Source organism: Nyctibius grandis, chromosome 4 (genome assembly GCF_013368605.1).
Source record: "Nyctibius grandis isolate bNycGra1 chromosome 4, bNycGra1.pri, whole genome shotgun sequence".
Taxonomy (NCBI): Eukaryota; Metazoa; Chordata; class Aves; order Nyctibiiformes; family Nyctibiidae; genus Nyctibius; species Nyctibius grandis.
Genome location: NC_090661.1, coordinates 83,152,800 through 83,179,497, shown reverse-complemented (window position 1 = coordinate 83,179,497; position 26,698 = coordinate 83,152,800). Strand labels below are relative to the sequence as shown.

Below are 26,698 nucleotides of genomic sequence, written 5' to 3'. Positions count from 1 at the left end.
GCAAGGAGCAAATACAGGAACTTCAGCACCAAAAATACAATCCTCTACTATTTGAACTAACTCAAACAGCTATTTACTGTAACAGATATTTATTATTTGTACAGACCAATTGGTACAGAGAATAAAACTGCCAGACAAGGCATTATACTTCCACACATTGCCAAGAGCAATTCTTTTTGAGTACTTAACTCTATTAAGGTCAAATTCCCACACACACACCCCTCTACCATAACAAGGTTGGATCCAATCATAGCTCATGTGGGAGGGTTGCACAAGACTACTACAGGCCACCGAAGCAATGCTAGTGTCCCCAGGAAGTTAGCACTCCAAAAAACTCAGCTGTGAGACATGTACCTCTACCATTCCTGCCTAAAAAAATCCTGTAGCCAATACCAGCAAAGATCTTATTTTCTCTATAAGCCTGCTATTTGAGACCAATATAACTCACTTAGCAATGCATTGCACACTATTCCTGATTATGAAGGAATACCGAGCAATTGAAGAGAAATAATACGCATCAATGACTAGGATTTTTACCAGGATTTATCCCTTCCTGTTTCCTCCAGATTGACATGTATTCACCTTCAAGGCTGAGGACTGCAAGCCACACAGTTAACTCAAAACTCTGATGTTGCATTGGTAAATCCTTCCATATAACAGGAGATATATATATAAATATATATATATTTCTCTGCTTTCACTACCTCTATTCAGGAAGCTCCTTCAATATGTTGAAGCAACACATTCACGTTGCTAACATTACATTGTATGAACGGAGAGTATTTTTTAAAAGACGTACAGTCTGGGTCATCCACAGAAAGCGTTCACTTTCAAATTGTTCAGTAAAGCAGACTCACTTCCCAGAAAAGATGCTGCCCCATCAAAACTGCAGTTCACATTTCAGCATTGATCTGAATCCAAACTCCACAACTAGCCTTTATCTTGACAACAAGCCAAACCTTTTTTCAGATACTCCTGCATTTTCTGAGTTGCACAAAACCCACACTGAGGTTTGTGACTCATGCTCATTATTATAGTCAGATTATAGACAGTTTTGATGTCTGGTTCTAAGTACAATGCTACAATGTTTAGGACATGTATGGGAACAGTGAAGGGGATTGTTAACTGCATTTCTATTGATGATAAACTTTTATAGACCTACCTGCAGAGGGACTGTACCAGCAGAAATACTCTAAGAGCCACAGGTCTTCAGATCATCCTTAACCTCTCCTGAAATCCCATCCAGTGAGCTATAACTGCCCTTTCACCTTGCTTTTCCTCCTTCCTTCTGAGCCCACCTGGCTAATAGGTCAGAAGTGAGGACACCTGTGCACAAAGCCATTGAAGCTGGGAGATTATTTGCTAACTCCAGAGGTTCAGCTCCTATCCCAAGCACCTGCTGTTGGCCCTGGCTCACGTCGGGGCTGAATCCACTGCCGGTGGCCCCCCATTCACCCTGTGGCTGTTTGCTCTGTCAGCCTCCCTGGGCGCAGGAGCAGGGCCTACATCCCTGGAGGGAGCTCGGGGCTCCCCGGGAGGCACCGCTCACGGTCTCCACCGTCGTGCTGCGGGGCTCCTACTGCGGCCTCAGAGTGTCACCTAGTGCCGAGCTGCTGCGCTGCTCCTCTGCTCAGCCGCCCTTCGCACTCGGCTTAGCCCCCCTGCTACCCAAAACCAGGGTCAAGGTCAAGGTCTCAGACAACAAGCAAAATAACTGGGCTGCCTCAAGGAAATGAGTGCACTTCTCCAATAAACTGCAGGATTCCGTGGGGAGCAATCAGTAGTACAGTAAAATAAAAAAGGGAGTAAACTTACCCTTCTGGTTAACCAGATGGTGCTGTATGAAGAGGATAGTTTCTATAGAGCCCAAACTAGGAGACAGCAAGTTCTATTTAACAACATTCACCCTCCACCCTACACTTGTTACAGTGGTTTTACTAATATGTACCTACAGAAATCTGACTGGAATTACTAAGCATTTCTTCGAAGGCCATGCCTGTTCTCAGATACTGCAACTTTTATTCACTGCTGCTCAGGAAGAATTTGTCTCCTAACCCTAATTTTTCAAACTTGTTTTCCCTCTTCTTCTGTGAGCCAGTCACATCTAAAAAGCAGAACCCTCCAAGAGCAGGGCATCAAAAGAAGACAAGGAACTGAATGCACGTCCAGGGAATATTTTCCAGATATCAGAAATAACAGCTATCAGAATCCAAAAGACATAAATTGCCTGGAGCTCTTGAGGGAACTCCCGAAGGCAGAATCCTTTTCTTTTCTTATTTTTTTTTTATTACATGATTTACTCAAGTATAATTTTATGATGTATAATTTAATCAGAATGCTCTGCAGGCAGGTACATTATCCCAGCTGAGTATGTTTCCTCTTTTCTCTCTGCCTGAGATTAAGTGGTTGGATATGTTAAAGAAAAGCTACATAATTATATAAGTAGCGTGTAGCTTTTTAATACACTTTTCAGTAGCAGATCTCAAAGTGTTTCAAGGAAAAAAGGTCAAATGTTGCTGGCTTTACTTTGTCCACCTGTGAAATGAAGATAATACCTGAAGACAGAGCGAGGTGAGGATCAAAACGCGAGTGTCCTGAGCTCCTTCCAGTACAGAAATAGTTAGATTTTTCCCATTACATCCAAACAAAAGAAATTAGAGACAGCAGTAAGACAGAGTGCTTAAATCATGTTCTGATCCTCTCCATATTTTAGTTCTGCCAGCTGCAGAAGTCAGGCATTTATTATGTAAATTCAGAGACATGTTCAAATATAGCCAGATATGTAGCATAATTTTCCAGTTCTTAAAATTTCACTAAATTAGGGAAAGCCTTTTAACTCGAATTCTGGCTGAGCTGGCTGCTACAAGAAATAGAAGACAAAAATGACTTTCACATATGAATGCAACAGAAGAACAGATCCTGTCAGTATATTATCTATAATACACATGACAAACTAACAAGCTTCCGATAAATTAAACTTAAAACAGTTTGGCCTTGGCCTGGCAAACTGTGCAATATCTATGTATTCTAGGGTCAGAAAGTTCTTCTTGGCAGCAGGGCCTACATTCACAGGTAAAATGCAAGAAATCACAACAGTATTGATGCTGCAAATGTCAGTTGCTTCAGAACACCACAACATCCATTGGTAGCAGACTGTTGTCCAAGGCCAGAAATAGTCCTGAGAAAGCCCTGTATCATACTTGCCAAAAAATAAAAAAGTGTGTTGTGGGAGTCATACGCAATGACTAAGACCCAGCCTGTTACTGAACTCTAACTAGCTACACCCACAAGAAGCTCAGAGCAGCTGTCCAATATAGAGCACACAGCACTTACAAGATCTGCACCATGTGTGTCCTCACCATGTGCAAATACTTAGCAGTCTAAAAGCTCCTCCTAGCTGTGGGATCTTCTGACATTGTCAGCTGGGAAGTTCTTTTTGCTATAACAATCACCAATTTTAGAATTACTTTTTCCACAGGCCTAAGTACATCACCATCCTATACAACAGCATCAAGGGCCTTTTGCAGAACAAAAGCCTCTTCAGTACCATCTTCTCACTGCTCCTTTACAGTTGACCAAATCGAAGGAGCAGCTCCAGACACCACTTATAGACTAGCTTATAGACTAACTTTGCTCAACATGTTGTAATCAGAGACTGAAAAAAACCTTTGTTCCCCAATTATTTTGTTTTTTTCACATCCTCAAAAATGCTTCTCAGTAGCACACTTCTAACTGTAGTATGAGTCAGGGAACACAAATTCCTGATTCTTTTTTCTGGTTCTAGCAGAGACTCATACTGAGGCTTTTGGAAATACTTGTCATCTTTCTGTGCTCCAGCCTACTGTATATAAAATTGTAAGACACAAATGTAAAGCACAGTGAGTTCCCTGACAGAAAGATGACAGACAAATTATTCATTTACTTATTATTCACGTACTTTGCTATTTATTTTTAGACAAATTGCTCATTTCTGTCATCAAAAAAAAAAAGTTTTTATACTGTGAACACTAGAAAGCTAAGTAAGTTACAACACAGGAATAAAACAGATTCGTTTGCCACAGACCACCTCAGAATTGTCTGTTGTTTGACTACAAGACCTTTGTAACCGTGATAAGATGTACACGTAGCAGTGAATAAGAGGAAGCAAAGCGTGACAAAAAGAACCAAGGAAATATTCATGTAGAACTTTCTCGTTACCAAGGAATAGTAAAGACAAAAAGGCTCTAACAAATCTAATTGTAACCTCGAGATGCAGATCAATTTACCAGCAAGACTCTGAAATTGTAACATGAGTTTTCCCAGGAGCAACGGAAAGAAACATCTTTTGGATTTCAAATTAAGCCCATTTGTAATCACCTGCGGATGAAATAGGAGAGCACGGCCGTAGCGGTTTCGGAGTGCGGTGAGTGCCGCTTTCGTGTGCCTGCCTTCTCTAACAGCCCCAGCAGAGGGCTCCGGGACCCCGGCCTTGCTCGTCGTCCTGAAAAGCAGCAATCCTCCGAGGGTCCTGCAAAATCGGAATGGGAGAGTTGGAGAATCCTTTGGTTAGAGCAGAAAATCTGGGAGCGGTGTGCGCTTTCAAAGGGGCGTACAGAAGTTGTTGAAATTTCTGTAAGGGTCTGAGATTGAACACTCACTGCTGTTTAAAAAAAAAAAAGGACTTTGTTCTCAAAATGCACTTATTCTACATTGCAAAAATGGGTTTCTGTAGAGGACTAAAGATAAATCACAATTAAAATGCAGTTTGGTTTAGTAAGAATAAAAGCAGTGGGCAAAAATTAAAGCTATGCACAGATATTCTAGGCTTAACAACAGGGAAAATATTTTGAACAGCCTCAAGGGCACATATGAATGTGTGATAGCATTAACTGAAAAAATGGGAAATAAAGCTAGAATATCAAGAAATGCAACCCAGTAACGAGCTCCTTTCTTCAGATTAAGCCCCATCTCACTGCAGCCTTTCAAAGCCAGAGTAGGCAAAAACTGCAGAACACCCATTGTAGGGAACACGCCTGCATTAAGCAGGGGACAAAACCAGGTGGAAAAGATACTTTTTTGCTCTCTAATTTCAATTCAAATACAAAAGAGAAACATATGTAACAGTTAAAATTACTCATATACCAATATCATCCACCCACATATTAAAATGCCACAGAACAAGCTTATTTCAAGTACGTTATACAACAAGGAGTTAATAAGCTGGAGAAGGAACAATTTTCCTCTGGTTTGATTCAACACACTTGCATTATTCATCTCGTTTGTGAAAGAATATGAATCCCATCAAATGATTAGATGGTGTGTTAACCTCCCCGGTTCGCAGTAGCCTGTGACTGACGAGTAGAAGGGCTCTCCAAGCACCATTTCCTGTGCCGTCGCTCCCTTCCGCCTGCACCCTCCGTGAAGGCTGTGTTCTGTGTGTTTGCATAGGGAATCCCCGTGGAGTTTTTGTTGAGCTTTAGGTCAAAACCCTCTGAATTTAACTTTAAATTGGGGAGCTATTAGATGCCATATTTGTTCTGGTATCTATTACCAGTACTACAATACTGGTCACCTTCCATTAGTGTAAATGAAAAAAAAACAAAGGAACCGCCCTCTTACATCATTTTGGATTAGAGTAAGGTGGGAAGGTTAAATATCAAATTGCAGCAAAGTATACTAAAAGTGAGAAGTCTAAGTAGTTATAGGAGAATTTTAGTGGCATTTTAACTAACTAAGATTTTCTCAGGCCTCTGCTTCAAAGCCCAGTGTGGTTTTCTCCTCCATTACCTCCAGATTAGACTGCCCTGATCATCAGCCAGGTTGATGGTCAACTTCAAAGTATTTGTAGTAGAAAAAAAACCAAACAGAGGTCCCGTCTGTTGTTGGTCTAAAACCTATAGTTTACAAATCATAGGATTTGTAAGGATTTACAAATTGTCTGAACTGACGGCATCTGAGAACTCTCAAAATTTCTCATGGGTCTCAAGGTTTCCAAGCAAGTCAAGGAAACTACAAAGCAGATTGAGACAAAACAAATATAAATCCTTAAATTCTGCTGATGAATTGGGTCCCACCAACCACTTGTGGAAAAAGCTGGCAGAACCTCATGTGCTCTCATAACATAAATTAGTTTAGGAAGTTCAGTCCTAGTTCAGTCAAGAATTGATGGGGGAAGTTAGGTCAGACGAGGTAACTGCAATTGTTTCCCTTAGCTTTAAAGATTGTTAATTTCTAGGAGCTTTACATGTGCTGCTTCATTTTCTTCAAAAATTCCCCTTCCACTTCACTGTGATGTAATCCAGTTTCCACTGTGTACCTGCACCAGAAGCAGCTGCATTGTCAGCATGTCCTTTATATAGTGGGGTCACACAAGTTGAAACCTATCCTAGAAATTAGAGTCTTGTTGGGGGATTTTCAAACTGTTTCCCAAATTAAGGTAAAGCCACAGATTGGAGGACAGATAATGCACCATACTTTCAGTTACTTTATGGATAAGTGCAGCAAAAAACAGTCAAAAGCAGAAGAATTCAAAGACAGTAAATACTTCTACAATGAAGTACATTCATACAATGTCAAGGGAGGAATGTATAAACATTTAAACGGAAATAAACAATGGAAACAGACTCTGCTCTTAATGACACTGAAGTGAGGGTGGAGTGATGTATCTTGCCCAGCTGGCGTTACTCTGGATTTTTCCTGGTACTGCCAAAGGCAGAATCAGGTTCATTTGTTTGGTATTTCGCAACACATTACTGAGGAGCATGAGTCAGAGAATAACTATTCTTTGCTGCCTTAGGATTTTTATGAAGGAGAAGCACCCGGCCTCAGAGAGTTACTTTTCCAAAGCTGCTCTAGGAAGCACCTACTGTCAGTGTCAGAACCAAGTAAATCGAGGAGCAGCTCACCTGACTGGGGAAGGGGGACTGCAGGCAGCGAGCAGGGCAGAAGCTGCCGTCCTGTCCTGCAGCACAGCTCTGCTGCGACTGCTCTAAGAGCCTGAGGCCGCCCTAACGTACAGCAGTCCTCCACGTCGCCAGAACAAAGGAATAAGCAGCGGCTCGCCAAGCGTGGGGTGGAGCAGTGAGGCTTTTTAGTAGAAGAGGAAACGGAGCCGGGAGACTCTGCGTGCAGCTCCCGACCTCTGCGAGGACAGCGGCTTGGGGAACATCCCCCGGACGGCCCTTCCACCCGACAAGAGCTTCGGCTAGGGAGGAGCACCGCAAAGAGCAGGGCAACCTTGCCCAAACACTTCAAAATGTGCTACTTTCGTCAGGGAACACGTCTCTTGTGCTTGGCAGGGAGGAGAATTTCGCTTAGTCTTTATGAGGGTCACTCCGCAGAGCACTGCCATGTTCCCGGGCCTCACAAAGACACTTCTGTAACACCGAGGCCTGGGCACGCTCGCGGCTGCCGCCCTGTGCCGTGTTTTCTTTCCTCTCTGCCTTCTGCCCAGGTGCTGCCCCGCGCCCCGCTCGCCTCGGGGCCCCAGCCCGGGCACCGGCAGGGCTCTCCAGGGCACACCGTCGCCTCAGGCCCCCGCAGCGGCCGGCTCGTGGGGCGCCGAGCACGGCGGTGAAGAGACGCCGCCACAACCAAGATGGCGGCGCGGAGAGCACGGAGCCGCTCTATCCTCCTGCGCCCGCCTCTATGGCTGGCGGCGGGCGCGGCCACGTGACGCTTTCAAGCGCGCCGCGCGGGACCTGCGCCTGGGAGGGAGCGAGGCCGCGGCGGGGGCGCGCGGGCGATCAGGTGACCCCTGCCCCCACCCCTACCGGCGGCGCGCGCCCGACCCGTCCCTCCGCGGGGCCCTCGGGGCGGGGGTGACCCCGGCAGGCCGGGCGGCGGGCCGGGACACGGGCACCGGCGGCGGCGTCCGGGGCACCGCTGCCGGCGGGCTGCGAGGAGCCAGCCCGCAGCCCCCTGTCACCGTCGCGGCCGGTGTCCCCGCGGCGGCGCCTCGGGGAGCGCGGGAGCCTGAGAAATCCGGGCGTTTGGCTTCATCCCGGGGTCCGCACCGCGGGGACGCACCGGCAGGTGCGGGAAGCCGGCTGCTGCCCGCGGGGAGGACCGGGGCGGGGCGGGGCGCCCGGCCGTCTGCGGTGCGAGGGGACGCGCTTTGCAAGCGGCGTGGGAACTCGGCCACGGCGAGGGGCGCGGAGGGGGCTGGGTGCGGAGGCGGGGCTCGGTCTGCGCACGGAGCAGATATCGGCCACTGGCCAAATTCTGTCAAGCCCCCTGAGGTAGGCAGTGGGTCTTGTCCTCTGGTGAGGCGGAACAGACGCAGTGAAAATAAATAACGTCCCAAAGTTACTCGGCCCATAGATCTAATGTTACAGCTGAAGATAAACGCCAGCCACGGGCCACGAGCATGCAGAAGCAGCAGCAGGGAAACCCATCGCTCGCCTTCTGGTCTGTCCTGTTAAAGCCACGAGGCACGAGTTCTGGAATACATGGGTGATGTTCAGACACCGCTGCAGGCCTTGCTACGGAAACTGTAAATGTTGGAAAACATCCCAACGTGGCAGTGAATATGAAGGCTGACAAGTACACTATTCTCACATCCACGTTAGCCTTTCACATAATACATTTTATTCCAAAGGATAAAGCTGTGCCCTTTGCACTGGGGGAAACAGTCACAACTGTCATCAAGCATAAAGACACCAATATACAGAGAACAATTCTGTTGTGATCCCTGTCCAGCTAATTCAGCTTTCCTTTCCCATAAAGGGCTCCCTCATTCTTGGCTTGGGGCAAGCCGTCACAGGATGGACCATCAGCTCTTCTGCAGGCACTGAGGTGACTCGTAGGTGCTGACCGTGAGCCGAGGTCCTCGCATGGGCAATACTTCTGTTCAGGTAAGGGCCCCTGTCACCACCCAAGTGCAGCTGTCCACAGAGCTCTCGGCAGCGGGGAAAGGTCTGGCCACTGGCATTACTATCTTCTATTACTGTAATTTAGTGGGACTAAGTTATTAACAAAAGCCTTATTTTAATATTACAGCATTAAGTAGTTAATTGTGTTAACATGCACAATCACTTCAGCCTGCTTTCTCATAGCAACCACACTGTGAAAGTCCTTTCAGGGACTTCGGTAGCAAGCAAAACAAAAAACAAAAAGTGCTGAAATTATATCTGTAAGGTGTTACTCGGCTTGGAAAGTTTTCTTTTAAGCCAGCAAAGTTTCAGGAGGTAAAGTAGTTCAGTGGAATGTAGCCAGAGCCTCCTCTGTCCTGCAGGTCTGGCTTTGGAGAGATTTCCTCTGAGGCTGTAAGTCACAGGCTACGCTGAGAGTTCCTTACATCCCAGGGATCCACACTTCCCGAAGCACAGGCACACGTGCCGGTGCACACACACACAGAGCTGCGTGAGACATGCTGTCTGCTTTCTCATACCAAGTGTTCAGAGAGAGGACAGCGAACCATCCCTGTCCCATTACTTACTCAAGAATAATCACTGAAACTTAAGTTAAAGAAACCTTCTCAAAGTGTTTTAGTCAATCCCTCAGACAGACCAGATTTACCTAAACTTTCTTTAACCTGTCCTGAGAAACATCCAAGGCGTACAACACCCATCTCCTTCCACTTGCAGAAACCTCAACTCATTGGTAGGCAAATTTATGATCTCATAAAAGTTGATATACGTCTGAATTGCAGTTCCTTTTAGCTCAGAAACAGTTTCCTAAATTGCTCTCTTCAAGTCTGTCTTGTTAATATAAAGTCCAAGGCACAATCAATCATTCTCATCCCATCACATTGAGAATGATTACTGAAATTTGAGTTGAAAGAGCCTTTGGAAATGATCTAGCTGTACGCAAACATTTCAGATTTCCACCCTTTTTTTTTAAGGCAGGCAGATTCATATGAATTCTACAAAAAGAAGCCAACTTTTCTTGAATATGGTATAAGTAGATATTTCAGACACCATAAGAATAATGGTACTTTTAGAGGGGTATTACTTCTGCAGCTGTTTTACAAAAAAAACCCAAATTTGACATTAACATGTTAGGAAGGAAAATGCAAGGGTGATGGAGATTACCAGGTTCTCAAGACAGACAGTAGGGTGGCAAACTCTGCTGAGCTGCTGGCCAAAGTAGTACAGAAAATAATTCTCACATTTGCATTTTGAGAACTGATACCACTTTCCTCTGCCCGAGGTGAGGAAATATGTATGCCACATGATATTACGTGGATCAAGTTCTGACAGTGCAAAACGGTGAGGCTCTAGCTGAGGGCAGAGCAATAGGAATACCATTTCTTGACCATATGTTCTACAAAACATATTCTGTGCAACATGTTAAGCAGAGCCCACATTATGACAAGAAACATGGAAGGACTTTCACAGATATGTTTGAATCAGCTGACAACTACCAGAGTGATCTTAAAATCCACAATTATGGCTGGAAGTTTAAAACAATTGTAACACCTTTTCAGTAAAATTGAGCTCTCAGGAGAGTGATTTCTCCTGTCTTTGGGTTTTAGATCGTTCTGTGCATTATAAATCACTCCTCCACAAGACTGTGCACATAGGATAAGCCCTTCTAGTAAATCTCCCCCTTAACTATTTCAGGTCACCGCTAGAAAAAATGTGGCATTTGAAGGTATAATGCATAAGGTGTTTTGGTGTCCTGAGGTAGGTACTTCTCAGCTTTGCTCTGTGGGGAGGAATATGCACCAACATCAATTTATTCCTTGAAGAATCCATTTTTAAATGTTTGTACGTAGGTTTTTAATCAGCTCCCTCTATTTCAAGAAAGTACCCACCAAATCTGAAAGGCTGGAGGACCTTCAGGACTTGTCTTCCACAAACTTCATTCAGCCAAGACCATTGTGCACTACAGATGCCCCCCATGTTAAGTTTTTTTAAGGGCTGTTTACCGGGGAGTAATATCTCTCCCCCATGACAATAAATGATCAAATGCAAGTGCGTTTGTCTCTCTTGGTGCCTCGGGTTTTACAGGAGTGGAGTTGGGTTCTTCAGGTGAAAGGGTGATGGCTGACCCTTGAAGAAATACTTGATCACCTAGCTGCTTTCTGTCCTTCAGTGTAAGACTGTGCTTTTGTCATTTAAAGAGTTTTCTTTCTGCAAAGGCAGGCTAAAGGTGGCAGCTTGTCTTCTCTGGATGTAGACCTTAAATCCGAGTGTGCCGGTGGATGGATTTGTCAGAGATGCCAGAGAGAATTTATACCCAGTGGTTAAAACCTGCTGCCGCCTTTCCTTGCACAGACACAAGAAGATAGCTTTTGTTCAGATACAGCATGGTAACTCCATAGGAAAATACCTGAATATTTTCAAACACTTCACACCAGCATTTCTTGTGGTTGTCAGAGGTCAGGGAATGGATTCATGACCAGTTAGTGGCTGGCCATAGCTACAATACTCCTGTTGCTGAATTATTTTTGTCTGTGTTTCTCTTGCCCAGTCTGACACTTGCCTGCAAGTGCCTTTGATTAAGGAGATGAGTGACTTTGCCTGTTCTATTGATCAGAATAAATTACCAGGAGCTAATTTATGGACCTCACAAAAGTGCCTTTGACACGGTGAATTGTGCTCTGTTGTTCAGGTAATTGGGTTGTCAGGAAACGTTATTGGTTACTATACAGTTATCTCTTATGAAATATTGGCCTGTTTCATGGAAATGGACAAAATCTTTTCGACTTCCAGTTCTCAGGATGTCATGAAGACTCTGAGTAAGAAGGAAATAAGCATTCTTCTTGATAGTAGTGACTGTAGTAAGAACATTTTGACTGCTATATGTTGATTTCCCATCCCTGATTTTTGTAAAAAAGAAAATCACTTTTCTTGTACTTGCAAGTTCAGGGGGCTTGGTGGTTGCCAGCAGTTGCAGATTCCCCTTAAAATGGGGGAAGAACATGCTGCTTAGGACAGTATTCTTGCCAACAGTGAGATTCAAAATCTTATTGGATATTTGACGTCTGAGAAGGATAGAACAAAGCTCACCTTTTTTTCTGGGTATGTTGCAAAGATGACAAAGATAAACTTGGTTCTGTCACACCACTAGAGAACACACAAAACACATGGAAACAACAGATGGGCAGCGGGAAGGTGTTTTTACATGTGGTTGTTTTTACGGCCAGCTTCCACACTTGCAGGCCATGACATCTGCAAAAGAGAGAAAAATGCAAACAAACGATTCTTGCGAGGCTGAAGAATAAAAGCAGCGCAGGAGGTCAGGAGCTCCCTTTGGGTGTTTGTGTGAAGAGCTCCTACCTGAAAAAGTTCGGACTCTTGTTTTCCTCTAATGCTGTGAAATGGGAATTTTCTAACGGAAATTACAGGAGGCAAAGAAATTTTTTAGCTTAAGACAGAAACAGCAAACAATCCTTTCTGATGATGCCTTCCTCTGGCTGTTTCTGCATGTGCTGTGTTTGAATGCATGTATGTTGGTCAGTCAGCGGTTTGGCATTTTTAACTCGTTCATTTTCCTGAGAGATGTGTAAAGAAGGTTTGTTTTCTTTTTTAGTGACTGGATCTAGATCTGTGGGAAGGTTGATACTAATAGTAGCTGCAGGAAAGTTTAGGTGATTAGATGGCTTTTGTGTTTAGCTTTGAACACAGTGAAATTTGGGGCAGTTCTTGTATATGAGTCTGTCTCACTATTCGTGTCCCACTGCTGTGAGGTTCTTTCCATCCATATTTGTCTCCCTACTGCCCCAAGGGAATGGCACTGACACAGGGAGTCAGTTAAGATGTGGTCCTTCGGGTGGCAAAACCTGTATTTGTTCAGAGCCCTGAACAGTAGAAGAGCACTGGGAATATTTAATGGGGAATCACTGCAGGGAGATGCAGTGTGGGAAGCCATATACCCAGCAGAGCGCTTTTGCCTAAGCCTGTGTCACAGCTTTCTCCCTCAATATCGAGGGTCAAACCCCTAGAGCCTCAGTGTGAGGCAGGTCTGGGTGGCTTGGGCATGCTCCTCTGGCCAGCCACAGAGGAGTGCATGTGTGCTCTTGGCACCTGCAATGGTGGCCAAGCACAGCGCAGCGTAGAGCTGGAATGGGCCCCGAGACTGCAGATGGACCTGCCAGCAGGCTGCTGGGCTTTGGTTCTCTCTAGGTCCTGCAGGAGCAGTGCTGAGTGCCATGGGATGGTTTTGTTTATATCCTGCTAGCTCTGGAAATCTCATCTCGGGAAATCCCAAACCTTTTTGATTCCCATGGGAACATGGGAGTTGTCTCTCTGTAACCTGCACGACTGCTCCATGAGTTCTGTGTCAAACAGACCTGGTCAGGTCCTGGTGTGGTTGGAATGGGGGAGCTGCACTGGTGGGAGCCTGATGACCTTTGGAAGCTCTCTGGCCAATGACCACATCAGTTTCTTTATGTGCAGGGCTAGTTTCCTTCCTCGGAAGAATTCAGTGCTTACACCAGGGGTTTGTCCACACAGCAGCTTTATAGACCCCAGGGGGAAGGAGTGGTTAAGGAATGGCTTTTCTCCGCCCAGTTCAGTCCAGGGCCAGTACTGATAGCTGAAGGAGGGCTGTGGGCAGCCCCACTCTGGCATTGCTTCTGTTGGAGCTCTGTGATTCTTAGAACTCCCCTGAGTTTTGAGTTATCAAGCGCCTCTTGTTGCAGCTGCATCAGCTGCAGAATGGCTCATTTACTGAGCACAACAACGGGCTCCTGTCTGGGCAGGATTCCACTGGCAGTCCGTGCCTGACCAGGAGACCTTTGATATTTTGTCTGGCAGACTAGTTGTCTGTGCCCTGCTTGGTATTTCCCTGTAAAATACACTCTAGGTTGTCCTTTCTTTAGGAGACATTACCCTTCCTCCCACTTGTTCCTGAGTCCAAGCATCACTGCGAATGCTCTTAGCTGGAAGGTCCACCTCTTTCTGCACTGAGCATGCAAACCCACTACCCACTGCTTCCTCACCGGCCAGCACAGCATTCCAGCTTGGGAGGTGTCTCTGAGGTCTCTGAGATCTGGACACGTCTGCATTTCCAGCTTTGCTTCCTAGAGGGGACATTTTAAATGTACAGTACAGCTGCATACTGCCAGCATCAACACAAGCAGGAGAGGCTCAAGACATTGGGCTGCTTTGGGATGGTATTTCCAGTGGGTCCTCATAATGCTGCTTTTTGTGGATATCTTTGCCTGCTGTTACCCAGGGATGACAAGATGTATTGGAGGAGTTTGTGAATTGTTCTGATGGGAAGAGCACACTTGCCTATACCATGCCTACCTTTTGATCTTCTTGATATTTTAATCTACTTCTTGCATTTGAAATTACATGGAGTTTTCTTTTTCATCCTCTTTTTTTTTTTTTAGAGTAAAAGGTTTAGAGAGACATGGAGCTTGAAAGAATCATTCGAGACACACTGACACGCTTCATCCAGTCCCACATCCCTGCAGCAGACCTCAGGTATGTTGAGATAGGAAGATCCAATATCATTGTTTCAGCTTGAACTCTGCATTAATTGTCCCTCTACACATTATACTGAACTCTGTAGCTTTCCTGTACTTTGTGTTGCTTTTCCTTAAGTCAGATCCAGGTAATTTGCACAGGCTCTGATGTGAATGCTTGAACAACCACCGTTTAGCATTGCAATCTAGCAATGTCATTTCTTTGACGACCAAGATGATTAATTTCCTGTCCAGTAATACACATTAGAATATGGGATTCCCTTCGTTCCACAGTGCTCCCAAAGGGCTTTCTGAGCAGCATAACAGCTGTGTCAGGGCTGTCCCTGTGTTGAACTCTGCCTGCATGCAGAGATACAGCCACCTTGAGGCTGGAACACGGCAGCTGGTTTTGCAAGCAGTGGCAGCAGTGACACAAATGTGGAGAGCAGCAAGCAGAGAACACTGCATCTTATAGAAATTGCAACTTGACAGAATAAGATGACCTCACCTTAAACAACAGTCAAGATAGAAAAGTCAGGGTTTGAGCACTTGGAATATTTTCATTAGCTCAGCTGAAGTATCTACAGGAGCATAGCCTCTGGGCATGTGCTGGGGCTTTCATTCAGTGCTGCCCAGGAAGGAGGAGGGCATGCAGTATTTTACCCATAAATGCCTCCCACTTAACCACTGACTGCCTGGCTTTACAGGTGAGATCTGCCCATAAGATAAGATACAGTCCACACAGGTCTTTCTCCTGCTCTATTAGAAAGACAGAAGGTTAGGAGGAATGGGATGGAGAGAAAGAGAGAGGAAAAAGTGGGCCTGTTGACCCTGCTTCCATGTCCTGTGTTCTCTCTGTCTCCAGTGGGATGGATGATGTTTTCTTCTCTTATATCACGGGTGTCCTGGAAGAGCTGGGCTCACCAGAGTCCTCTGAGGAGACCTTTGACATGGTCACCTTCGTGGAAATGATGGAGGCATATATTCCTGGTTTTGCAGAAATCCACAGGTATGTGAATGTTACTGTTTTGTATGTGCGTGCCATGCACTGGAGGCCCAGACCCAAGCCCCTCAATACCATAAATTCTTTTGTTATACCCATTGAGGATGTTTTAGTACCAAACCTGGGCCGTTATGATTAAGTCAGGCTTTGCCTGAAGACATAAATGCTAATCCCAGTATAGTTTACAAGTATGTCCTTGGTAATCTGAAATACCAGTTTATTTTATTTGGCTTCCCATCGAGCCTCATCTTTCTGTAAAGAGGTAGCCAAGTAGAATAGGCTAATGCTTTTATTCCTCATGCCAATTATACATCTTCTGTCTCTTGCAGTGGGGATATTTGTGAAATGATGTTCTCCCTCTCAGAAAGGCTTGGTGAAGCTCGCAACAAAGGTGAGTTACACAGACAATTTCAGGACAAGAAGGTATATTCTGCACAAATTTTCAGTCTTAGTGCTTGGAGTTGAGCAATGTCACAGGATAAAATACAATCTTGTTTGCCTTGATCTGATAGGGTAGCCTGAATTGGTTGACAATTTTTTTTTTAATGTTCAGTCAGGTTTGTGATATCAATACACGGGAGGTTTGAGTCATATGGAATACTGTCCAAGACATACTGGGGTGAAAAACACTTGATCAGATCTCCAAACACCTCTGTTGAGATCAAATCCGGAATAAAAGAGAAATAGCAGATACAGGGCTGCTTGTTTAAATTCTACTGTAGGTTATTTCTGAAAGTGGGGATTTCTGCCTGCCTCTCGTAGCCATCTGCCTAAGGGCCAGTACCACTAGGCAGCCTGTGTCAGGTGCATCATCAAATAGAGAATCCATCTGATTATGTGTATCACTTCTAGACTTTGAGCATCCTCAACGCTCCCTTCCCATTCACCTGTGAACCCTGGTGTGCATGCTAAATCAGCAGTGATATGCTCTGGCCTGCACTATGCAGGACTGCAGAAGACTACACTATCCCAATGGGCCTTTCTAACCTCAGCATTCCCAGATCAGCTGCATTGCTATATTAATCAGCCCCAAAGTACTTCCCACCAAAGAACAGACAGGTGAAGTGCCTGGATATTAAACCTTTCAGGACACACCAGTGTGGGTTTTGCTTTTCTAGCAACATCACTCTGTCTTGCCAGAAGGCTACACAGTATGGAACAGACAGTCCTGTTTTTTATCTTACTTGCTGCTTTCTTGAACTTGACAAAACCTACTGCTCTCCTCTGGTCCCCAGCATCCTAGCCTTTGAGGATCTTGCTGTAGCCAGAGCGTGGAAGGACAGCACCATCCCAGTTTTAGAGAGGACAGAACAGGGCTGAAATGATTCTTCTTACAGTGACGCAGAAAGAGCCTGTAAATGAGAGGTGCGTCAGAGTAACCTGATCCCAGGATGTGCTGGCTCACATACAGCCAGGGAATGACCGGTGTGTATTCCCAAATTTAAAATCAAAACCACACCTTAGTTCAAAGTTAGAGCAAACACCAGAGAATTCTTAGGAATGTAACAAAAATACTGTAAATATCTTATGAGGAGAGGCTGAGGGAGCTGGGTCTCTTTAGCTTAGAGGAGACTGAGGGGTGACCTCATTAATGTTTATAAATATGTAAAGGGCAAGTGTCATGAGGATGGAGCCAGGCTCTTCTCAGTGACATCCCTTGACAGGACAAGGGGCAATGGGTGCAAGCTGGAACACAGGAGGTTCCACATAAATATGAGGAAAAACTTCTTTACGGTGAGGGTGACCGAACACTGGAACAGGCTGCCCAGAGAGGTTGTGGAGTCTCCTTCTCTGGAGACATTCAAAACCTGCCTGGACGCGTTCCTGTATGATATGGTCTAGGCAATCCTGCTCCGGCAGGGGGATTGGACTAGATGATCTTTCGAGGTCCCTTCCAATCCCTAACATTCTGTGTGATCCACAGCCAAAGCACTAGAGGGCTGAGAATTGACAGTTAGAACTGAATTTGCAAGCAGCCCGTGCCTGGTAAGGCCTGGAAATGCAGCACGCAGGCACTCTGGCGTGCACTAGCACTGCCTTCCTGCAGGTCAGTGTGAGCAGAGCTGCAGCTGTCCCTGCTGAGGGCAGAAGGAACAGTAGTGCTTCCCAGTCTTGTCACTTAAGAAGGGATTTGCTTTGGTACATGATGTACTAGCAATCTAATGCCAACAGAAAGCACAGAACTCCAGCCGTTGTCCGGCTGTTCCTCAGGAGATATGCTTGTGTCTTTAAGAAAAACGTGGCCAAAAGGCTGTGGAAAGCAGGAGTGAAGCACCCTCTGAAGAGCTGACCAAGGGCCAGGAGCCTGAAGCTGGAGCCTGCAATGGGGAAAGGCTGTGCACTCCAACAGACGGAGCCGGGGTCCAGGTATGAGCATCCCACAGAGGAGCAGGAGCACTGGGGACAGTCACCCAGCACTAGGCTACCAGCACCACCTGAGGGCATTTTCTGGCTCTGAAAGCAACCGCAGCATAGGCTGTGACACAGCATCACTGGTGTCTGTGATCTCCTCCAGTGTATGGTCTGAGCAAGACTGTGTCAGTAAGTGGAAAAAGAAAATTATGTGCTGGCAGAAGAGTATGAGCCATCGCTCTGGCTCATCCTTTCCAGCCCCTGGGAAGGATGAGCCAGAGCTATTGTTGAGAGAGCCTGTCCCAGTGTCCTCGGAGATCCCACAGCAGCACCGTAGGGACCCCTCTGCAGCACTAGCCAGGCTCCACCCCACTTCACCCCACTCCACCCCCACGTTCCCCTAGCCTCACTCCACAGTTTGAGCTGGATCAGCATTTCTTTCTCCAGCTATCAAGCCATGTCTGCACAGGAAGCAGTCACATCTGGGTGTCAGTCCCAAAGACACCAGTCCCACCCTCAATGACCTGTGCTGCATGACCTGTGCTACAGGCATTGCAGCACCTGCCAGAGCCCCCTGCAACCTCCTTCCCCCACGCTCTCCTTGCAGTTTCTCCAGTACTGATCTCTTCCTGCTCTGCATCTCAATCATTCCGTGGCCTTCTAGCAAATGCTGCTGCTGCGCTTCCTTCTGATGTAGCCACAGGTCACTGTGTTTAGCAGTCCCTTCCCTTTCTGATCAGAGTACATACAGCTTCAAAAGGTGAGGGAGAGCTCAAGCATTTGCACCACAGTGTCCAGAAAGCTGACTCCTAAGGAGATACATAGCATGGTCACACAGATGAGCCAGTTCACAGCAGCTGTACTTTAAATAAAATTGAAATACAGAGGGAAGAGATTAAGGAAGAGTGACGCTTTATCCTTGCAAAGATACAATACCCTGTTAGCTTCAGGAATGAGATTTAATCGCACTTGCAATTCCTGACTTAATGCAAAACCAGAGAGGCCCTTTTCAATAGCCACCTCCTTACTGCATCCCCAACTTACCTCTGTCTCTTGCTCCAACTAGGAAGGCGATGACTTGAAGGATGGGGTGGAGCTGCTACTAGAGATGTTCCCGGCCTGTACCGTGAGCCAGGCGGAGAAGGCACTTGCCATGGCCTTGGGGAACTTGGAGGAGGCAGTGCAGTTAATTGTGGAGGAGAAGGTGGAAATTGGCCCAGCAGGTGCGAGTGTGAAGGTACTGTACTCTGAGCTGGGTGGCAGCAGGCCAAGGAGCAGGGCAGAGCTCAGGGACACACAGGCATCCCAGCTGTCTGCTGGAAGCAGAAGCTTTGACTGCAGGAACTTTCCACGCAAGGAGCCAGGGGGATCACCCAGAGCAACACCACCTCTCACTCCCTTGGCTGAGTAACAGCTGTGCCCACAGCCAAGCCAGCACCCCAGCAGAGCTGTGGCTGGCACCCCCTTTCCCACAGGCACTGGAGTGCTGCACCAGCAGCTGGGCTCACTGAGCTAGCAGGGGGGAAGCTGTTCACCCCATGTGTTGTGCTACTCACACGCCTGCCTTGTCTCCTCCCAGGAACTGGCACGGCCCCGCAGAGCACCCAACCACGAGGAACTAAAACAGGTTATCCTACAGAAGTAAGTACCCAGCAGCAATGAACCCCTTATTCTGCTCCCAGTAAAGGAGGAGGTAGCAGTTTGAGAAAGGTCAGAATGACAATGGGGTCTATAAAGAACTTGGGGTGCACAGTGCTTAGAAAGGATGCTGTGAAGCTGATTTGCGTATAGCTGAACACATCTAAGCACAAATACAATCATCAGGTGGGAAAAAACAGGTTCAGGTTTCTTTTAGAGCTCTGACACAGAAACAGGTTACCTGCATCAGATGGGTCACAGCACTAGCTGTGTGTGAGGTTTCAGCCTCCTACAGGTATAGTGTAAGTCACAGTACTGTCAGTTGAGGTCCTGGTTAAAGGCACAAACATCGTGATGCAGCTCAGGTAACACATGGTGACTTGTAGAACTACAGCAACTCATACTTCCATCCTTGGAGACAGTCCAAACAAGGCTAAAGATATCTTTAAGAGACTGCCTGTACAGCAACACTGGGAAGATTAAATCTCAGTTGCTCAAGGTGCGAATTCAATGCATTAAAAGAAACCTCTCTGAAGTCCCCCTATGGACTTCTTGGGAATGAAAATGGCTTTAGATTGGTTTACCTTTATTGGTTTCCAAAAGCATTTAATTCTCAATAGGGGAACCCACACTGTGGTTTCATCGATCCGCTTTAAGATCTCAGCTTTCATAAGTATCCTCCTGCAGGCACGCAGATTCCACGTGTCTATCCAGCCACATCTTTTCCACCACTTTGCATCCTCCCCAGTGACAGAATAAACAGCCGATGGGCTAGGGAAGATAAAGCAAGGCAGAACGGCATCCAGGCAGAATTAGCAATCCCTGTCCTTGTGTCTCCTGTGCAGGCTTGTTTCAGAGTAACATGCAAGGGAACAAAAAAGCACCAGCTGCTAGTTAAGTTTCTGGGAATTTCACTTTTAATGACATTTTGGCAACATCCTGTACTTTAAACATCACTCAAGCACAGGTACAGAGAGCAGATCACCATAGCTGAAGATACACACAGGAGAAACTATACTAACTACTGAGGGAGAAGTCATGGTCAGCTGTGCTGTGCACCTACAAAACCAGCACCAAAGTCTCAAGAGTAGTAACTCAGCAGTACATCAAGCAAATGCTTGGGCCCTGATCTTTCAATCACACAGGGAATGAGGTGATGCTTTTATGAAGTTGCTTCCAACACAGACCTGTTCCGTAATCAAGTAGTAAGTAGAGTGTGAAAGGAACACCATCTCTTCAGGGCAGAAACAGCCATCTTGGTCCTGTAATCTCACCTCTGTCTCCTTTGGCTGCCATCACTCGGGCTGAGAAGGAGCAACACTGCCCCAAGGGCAGAGCACACCAGACCTGAGCACACCAGACCTCAGCACCTCTCTCAGTTCTGCAGGGGCTATCGGCATTCTCAACAGCCCATTTTCAATACCCTTCACATATGGCCAAGGATGCTACTCCAGGAGAATCCTGCTGGATTCTCACCAGAAGGATGACACACTTCTTGCCCGTTTCATCCAGAGGGGAGTGTTAAGTGCTCTTAGCTGCAATCCAGGCAAGTAGGACACATTGCACAGCCACAAAGCAGCCAGGGAGAAAGGATGTAGGTTGTGAATAGCCCCAGGCAACGCACATTACAGTGTTCACTAAATGCTTTTTGTGTTCCAGATACATGATGGTGGATAGCGCAGATGATCAGAAAACATATCGGCCAGCTCCACCCAAAGAGGTAAGAAGAGCAATCCCAGCTCACCACCAGTCTGAATGTCCTTTGGCTACAAGGTTTAAAAATCAGACTGCAAGTCCAAGAAGCAAAGGGGCAGGCCAAAGGCAGGACCATTCACCGAACCTGCTGGTCAGCAAAGATGAGCTTAGCTAAGGTGCTGCAGGGTCTGTCAGTTCCTACCATTCCTGACTAGCACGGCTCCTGCTCCCCCCCATCAGACAGCTTCCTTGCTAGTTTTGCCCAAGATTCCCAACACAAAGGATGGATAAAGCAGCCCACCTCAGGCTTCCTGCAGCTGCCCCCCAGAGCACAGCTCTGCTTCTGCTTGTCCCCTCCCTTTCCCTAGCAGTGTGGCTGTCCATCCACTTGGTGTTAATGTCTTTCCTCTCCAGGCTCCCAAGAAGTTGATCCGCTATATCGATAACCAGGTGGTGAGTACAAAGGGAGAGAGGTACAAAGACGTCAAGAAGCCTGAGAGTGAGGAGATGAAGAGAACCTACATCAGCCTCAAACCAGCCAGGAAGTACAAGTTCCACTGACAGCCAGGTCCTCCTGCTCTTCAGCCTCCACCTTGCCAGCCAGGCATGGCAGGAGGGACAGGTGGCACTAGGGATGAGGGGACTCCACCACCTGCCACTAACTGGAACTAACCTGGGAGCCAGCACACTGCTTACAGCTTCCTCAGCTAACCAGGTTGACAAGGAGGAGCCTTCTCTCCTTGAGTAGCTGTCCCTCTGCCCCCAGGGGCACACCACAGTGGCTCTCTGGGGCCTGGGCATTCTCTGCTATCCTTGCATGGAACACTTTTAGATCTAAGATGTGGCTTGTGCTTTTGCAGCAAGCTTTTTACAAGTCTGTGTGCACTGTTGCTTTAAATTGAGTGCCAGTGTTAATAAAGGTGATGTGAGTTGGTGTGTAGTTCAGCCAGACCATGCACATGCTTTAAGGACATCGCCTGCAATCCCTCCTGGGACCAAAGATAGGAGCAGGGTCATCCTCTCTTCCCCTAATTAGTCTCTTCTTCATGTCCACCACAAGATGTGGCTGCTGTTTGGTTAACCACCTAGTGGATACAAGGACTGAACTCTAGACCAGAGCTAGGCTCTCCCTGCCAGCACAACCTGCAGTGCTCCATAAACTCCAGCTGACAGCATGGCCAGGGCTCCTGCCATTTCTCACCAGTGTTGTGTGTCAAAGTTCCAGCCGCACAACACGGAGCAGGATACAGTAGCAGGCCTGGGCACTAATGAAATGTTAAGTCTGCTTAACATTTTCTGTTAAAATGAAACATAACTGTTTCTTCCAGTTAAGAAGCTGGAAGAAACAAATTGCAATGACCAACTGCTTTCAGTGACAGCACAGACAAGTCTGGTGGTTTTCTGTCAGTGAAACTGCAGTTAGGAGTGTGTTCCCCCTGAAAACAACTCCCACCTTGCACCAGCCTAAACCAGTGCCCCAGGCCTGAACGGACACACTGTTTGCACCGGGGCCATGCTCACCCTTTGGTACCAGGTTGGCCAGTGGCCACGGGCTGGAGCTGGGCTCACTGCCCTCCTCCTGGGGCCCAGAGGGGCCTGCCCTCTCCCAAGAGGAGGGCTGGTGGCTTTTCTCCTTTCTGCTCCAGCTGGCCTGGTTTGTTCCACAGCTCTGCTGGCATGCCCTACACACCCACCCCACGGGACAGTCCCCATCACACACTCTCCTGCTCTCTGGACAGCTGCCGCTTAGTGGTTTAAAATACAACAAATAATAAATCCTATCTAATTAGCTGGCCTGGCCAAGGCCTGTTCAGCACCATGGTGTTCCTGCAAGTCACTCGCTCTCTCCACACCACTGCAGAGGGAATTACTTTCCCCGGAGGCACCAGTGAAGCCCACTGACAAACACTCAGTGGCTGCTAAAGAGCCCCAGAGGAAAGAGTGAGCCCCACTTGCGCCAGCCTCACCAACGGGACCAACCTCTCCCTCTGCACGTCTCCACAGCAGCTGGTTCCGGCATCCTCCCGGGATCCCAGCATCGCGTCAGTCCCCCCCGCCCCAGCAGCCGCAGTTCTAGATCTGGAGGTTGATGAAAGGGGCGAAGCCAACCACGTCCTGCAGGAGAACGAGAGCCCTCTGCAGTGGAGGCTCCACATCCAGCTCCACCCCACGGCTTCGGAGGATGCTCAGGCTGGACTCGGCCACGTTGTGGCAATGCTTCACCTTCAGCGAGCGCAGCTTGGGACAGTACTCAGCCAGGACCCTGCCAAGAAAGAGAGCACATGGAGGTTGTAAGCCAGGACTCCTGAGTGCACCACTCACCCTCTTCACTACTCCCAGCAGCCCAGCACTCATGACTGTGCCACACATGCACCATCCTTTGGGTGCAGCACCGTGGTGGGCTGAGGGAAGCTCAAGGGACATGGTCAGATCCCAGACCTACCCTCCATGACATGCTGGGAAATTTGCTGTTAGTAGCACACAGTGCCTCTTCTGAAGGGCCTGCTAGTGGCTTCTCCCCCAGACTGAGCTCTCATTACTTTCAGCATGAAGAAATCTGACTTTTCTGATTCTCTTCCTCTCCCCACTCCAGACACCTGCCATCCCCACCCCAGCTCCCCACATTGCTCAATACCTGATGGAGTCATTCTTGACTCGCAGACACCCCGTGAGGTCCAGGTGCTCCAGCTCAGGGCAGCACTTGGCAATCTCCTCGACTGCCACATCACCCACGTTGGCATTGACAGCCAGTGACAGAGACTTGAGCCTGCTGCACTTCTGCACCAGGTAGCAGATGGCCTCATCCTTCAGCTGGCGACAGGCCGTCAGGTCCACGGCTTCCAGCACCTTGCAGTGGTCAGCCAGGCTGCGCAGGGACAGGCTGTCCACCCACTCGCAGTGAGCCAGGGAGAGCCGGCGCAGGTTGGGGCAGCTGAGCGAGATGGCTACCAGCGCATGGCGGCTGAGCTGGGCACAGCCCTTCAGCTGGATCTGGTGCAGGTGGTGGTTCTGCCCGATGACCGGGAGCAGCTCCCTGTCCGTCAGCCAGTCGGAGCAGTTCTGGAGTGCCAGCTGCTGCAGTACTTCGTTGTCCTTCAGCAGGTTAACAAAAGCAGCTCGAGGGATGGGAGGTCCAATCTGTGTGGGGAACCCAGGAAGAATGAGGTGCCCCCCCACAGTTTCAGATCAGCCTGATCCTCACCAGATACTCTCTTCCCCTCCTCACTTCCACTGTGACAGTGGTGACCAAAGCCATCCCCTCTCCTCATCCCAGGGCAAACCCTGCTGTCGGGCTCTCCTCCCCTCATGCCAAGGCTACTGCCACAAGCTAGAAGATGCTCTAGCTTCTCCATCCCCCATCATCCCCCCTGCATTTATATACTCGTGATGAGCTCCACACCTCTGCTCTCCAAAAACTCTATACTAGACCACTCTGTGTCCTCACAGAACAGCAGCTACTCCCATCTTTCCAAGTCCGAGGCAGTGTCTCCCAGGGCCAGCACAAGCTTTCCCTGAAAACCAGGCAGTGAGTTATCTCCCATCAGACCCACCCTATTGCACAGCCTCTGCGATGACTGATAGGCCATGCCACTTCAGAGCTGGCTTGTGTTTCTGCCAGCCGTGCCCCATAATGGCCTGGGGGGAGCTTCCAGGCTCACTCCTCCCAAGGCCTCTTGCTAAAGACACTGGCATTGCTGGGCCCTGAATCACCGCCTCTCCTCCCTGAGCCCATCTGTCCAGTATGCCACTCAAGCCATTAACCTGAGCTCCTGAGCAGAAACCAGCCTCCTTCCCAGGGGTTTCTTCTCCCCACATAGTCAGATGCTCTCACATTAGCTCTGGAGCAGTAGGTCATCTGTGTGTCCCCCGGCCTCAGAGCCATGCAAGTACCTGGCTTGAGTCAAAGCAGCGCATGTTGGCCAGGTATAGCTGGATGAGAGACTGGAACGACTTGCTGACCCTCTGCAGGCTCAGGAGCTGCTGCAGTGGCAGATGACAGAGAATATGTGGAACCAAGATGTCTTCCCAGGGCAGGTCCAGGAGGCACCCCCTGGAGGGGGTCAAACTCATCATCGGACACCAGGGAGCCAGGCTATGGCGAAAGCCAGGCTGTATCACCTCACACCTACTGCCAGGTGCCTCTAGGAGGAACAGCCAGAAAAACACACTCAGCAACATCTCCCACAGTCATCCCACAGGGTAAAGCCCCTTGGCTAGCCATCAGCAGGGCACGCACCTGCCACCTGCGTCACCTCCTCCCCAGCCTGGGACGTTCACTGCTTAGGCATCCAAGTCCACCTGCCTGCACTGCCCTCCAGGAGAGCTCGGGTGGGGCTTTCTACCAGCTGCTTAGGGAGTCCCTGTCCCTCAGCAAGAGGGGGACTGCCGCAGCACTGCCACACCACCCGCACGGCCGCTGTGCCTACCTGTCACGTCTAAGCACCGCTCTACCCGGCAGTTAGTCCCCTGCATCCAGTGCCGACACCTCGGGCACCACGCGAGGGGGAGAGGGCAAGGGCCTGCTCCTTCCCGTGGGGAGCAACAAGGCTGCGGGCTGCCCCCCGACAGCTCTCCCCCGAGGAGCGGGGACATAGCATCGCTGCGGAGGCCGCAGCCCCGGGCGGCGAGGGGAAGGGCAGGAGCCGAGGAAGAAGCAGAGGGGTCCCGGCAGCCCGGAGCCTCCCGCGCTGCGGCTGCAGGCCGCGAACAGACTGGGCCCCAGCAGAGCTGGTATCTGGGGGGGTCTCTCCCGCGGCCATTCCCCCCCGCCGCCTCACGGGGCCCCGCTCGGCCTCACAGCCGCCCCCCGGGCCCGGCTGCCCTGCCACCGCAGCAGGGGGCCGCGGGAGCCCCACCGGGGCCTGCGCACAGACACGCCCCCCCACCACCCCCCCCTGCAGGGCCCCGTGGCGAGGGGGGGACCGGCCCCCGCCGCTCCCAGCCCGGTACCTGACGCCCCGCCGGGGCTCCCCCGGCCGCTCCATACAGCTACGCCTCGCCCCGCCCCCGACGCCGGCGTCCAGGCGTGACGTCACGTCGGCGGGCGGAAGTGCGCGCGCCCCACCGCCCCGCCCCCAGCCCCGCCCCCTTACCTCGCCCGGCCGCAGAGCGCAGGTTACCGTGGCCCGGCCGGGGGGCAACGGGAGCCGCTGCACAATGGCAGCCCTCGGGGCGGCGGGGAATGCTCGGCCCTGCCGGGCCGGGGCACTGGAAGGAGGAGAGAGACTCCGGCGCTGCGGGCGGGCCAGCGGGGCCCGGCGGTCAGAGGTCCCGCCGGTGCCCCAGTGGCTCCCGCAGGCTGCTCCCAGCGGCGCGGCGCTCGCTCCGGGCCCGGTACCCCAGCTCCCCGTGCGCACGCGCTCCCCCGTGCACACCACCTGTCCCGGTTCCCCATCGCACACTAGATCCCCGGGGCACACCAGTTCCCCACGTTCCCAGTTCCCCAGCGCACACCGGTTGCTCCAGCCCCGCGGCTACCCCGGATCCCCGGTGCACACCGCCTCAGGTCCCCGGTGCGCACCAGATGCCCCCGTTCCCCGGTCCCCAGCGCCCGCCCCTGCACAGGGCGGGCGGCCCAGCGCATGCGCAGCGCGGCGGCGCTGTCCGTTCAGCACCACGCGGAGCCGGGACCCGCCGGGACCCGCCGCAGCCGGTGAGCGACGGTGCAG

At 49.3% G+C, this 26,698-nt stretch overlaps 2 protein-coding genes across 4 annotated transcripts; one reads left to right on the top strand and one right to left on the bottom strand.

The window, feature by feature from the left end:
* Nucleotides 1-7,644: 7,644 nt before the first annotated feature.
* On the top strand, nucleotides 7,645-21,676 carry CUEDC2 (CUE domain containing 2). Of its 2 annotated transcripts, none has more exons than XM_068400013.1 (10): nucleotides 7,645-7,728; nucleotides 8,707-8,834; nucleotides 14,267-14,360; nucleotides 15,207-15,350; nucleotides 15,674-15,735; nucleotides 17,578-17,711; nucleotides 18,763-18,933; nucleotides 19,276-19,337; nucleotides 20,994-21,054; nucleotides 21,444-21,676. In XM_068400013.1, exons 3-10 carry the CDS (start codon nucleotides 14,287-14,289, stop codon nucleotides 21,588-21,590), a joined length of 855 nt encoding a protein of 284 aa, XP_068256114.1. In that variant the 5' UTR covers nucleotides 7,645-7,728; nucleotides 8,707-8,834; nucleotides 14,267-14,286; the 3' UTR covers nucleotides 21,591-21,676. The 2 variants fall into 2 exon arrangements, with proteins under 2 accessions (XP_068256114.1, XP_068256115.1); XM_068400014.1 differs by lacking the exon at nucleotides 7,645-7,728 and adding an exon at nucleotides 7,866-8,013.
* FBXL15 (F-box and leucine rich repeat protein 15) lies at nucleotides 20,244-26,032 on the bottom strand. Of its 2 annotated transcripts, XM_068400011.1 has the most exons (4): nucleotides 25,980-26,032; nucleotides 24,921-25,171; nucleotides 23,665-24,167; nucleotides 20,244-23,292 (listed from the first exon to the last, which is right to left on the bottom strand). In XM_068400011.1, exons 2-4 carry the CDS (start codon nucleotides 25,101-25,103, stop codon nucleotides 23,103-23,105), a joined length of 876 nt encoding a protein of 291 aa, XP_068256112.1. In that variant the 5' UTR covers nucleotides 25,104-25,171; nucleotides 25,980-26,032; the 3' UTR covers nucleotides 20,244-23,102. The 2 variants fall into 2 exon arrangements, with proteins under 2 accessions (XP_068256112.1, XP_068256113.1); XM_068400012.1 differs by lacking the exons at nucleotides 24,921-25,171; nucleotides 25,980-26,032 and adding an exon at nucleotides 24,792-24,911.
* Nucleotides 26,033-26,698: the final 666 nt, after the last annotated feature.

Excerpts from the sequence above, each read along its gene's own strand:
- CUEDC2 (XM_068400013.1), top strand. The coding sequence starts at position 14,287 with ATGGAGCTTGAAAGAATCATTCGAGACACACTGACACGCTTCATCCAG. Across the intron at positions 19,338-20,993 it reads AAACAGGTTATCCTACAGAA|ATACATGATGGTGGATAGCG; the intron begins GTAAGTACCCAG and ends TTTGTGTTCCAG. Across the intron at positions 21,055-21,443 it reads GGCCAGCTCCACCCAAAGAG|GCTCCCAAGAAGTTGATCCG; the intron begins GTAAGAAGAGCA and ends TTTCCTCTCCAG.
- FBXL15 (XM_068400011.1), bottom strand. The coding sequence starts at position 25,103 with ATGATGAGTTTGACCCCCTCCAGGGGGTGCCTCCTGGACCTGCCCTGG. Across the intron at positions 24,168-24,920 it reads GCTGCTTTGACTCAAGCCAG|ATTGGACCTCCCATCCCTCG; the intron begins GTACTTGCATGG and ends TTCCCCACACAG. Across the intron at positions 23,293-23,664 it reads GTCAAGAATGACTCCATCAG|GGTCCTGGCTGAGTACTGTC; the intron begins GTATTGAGCAAT and ends CTTTCTTGGCAG.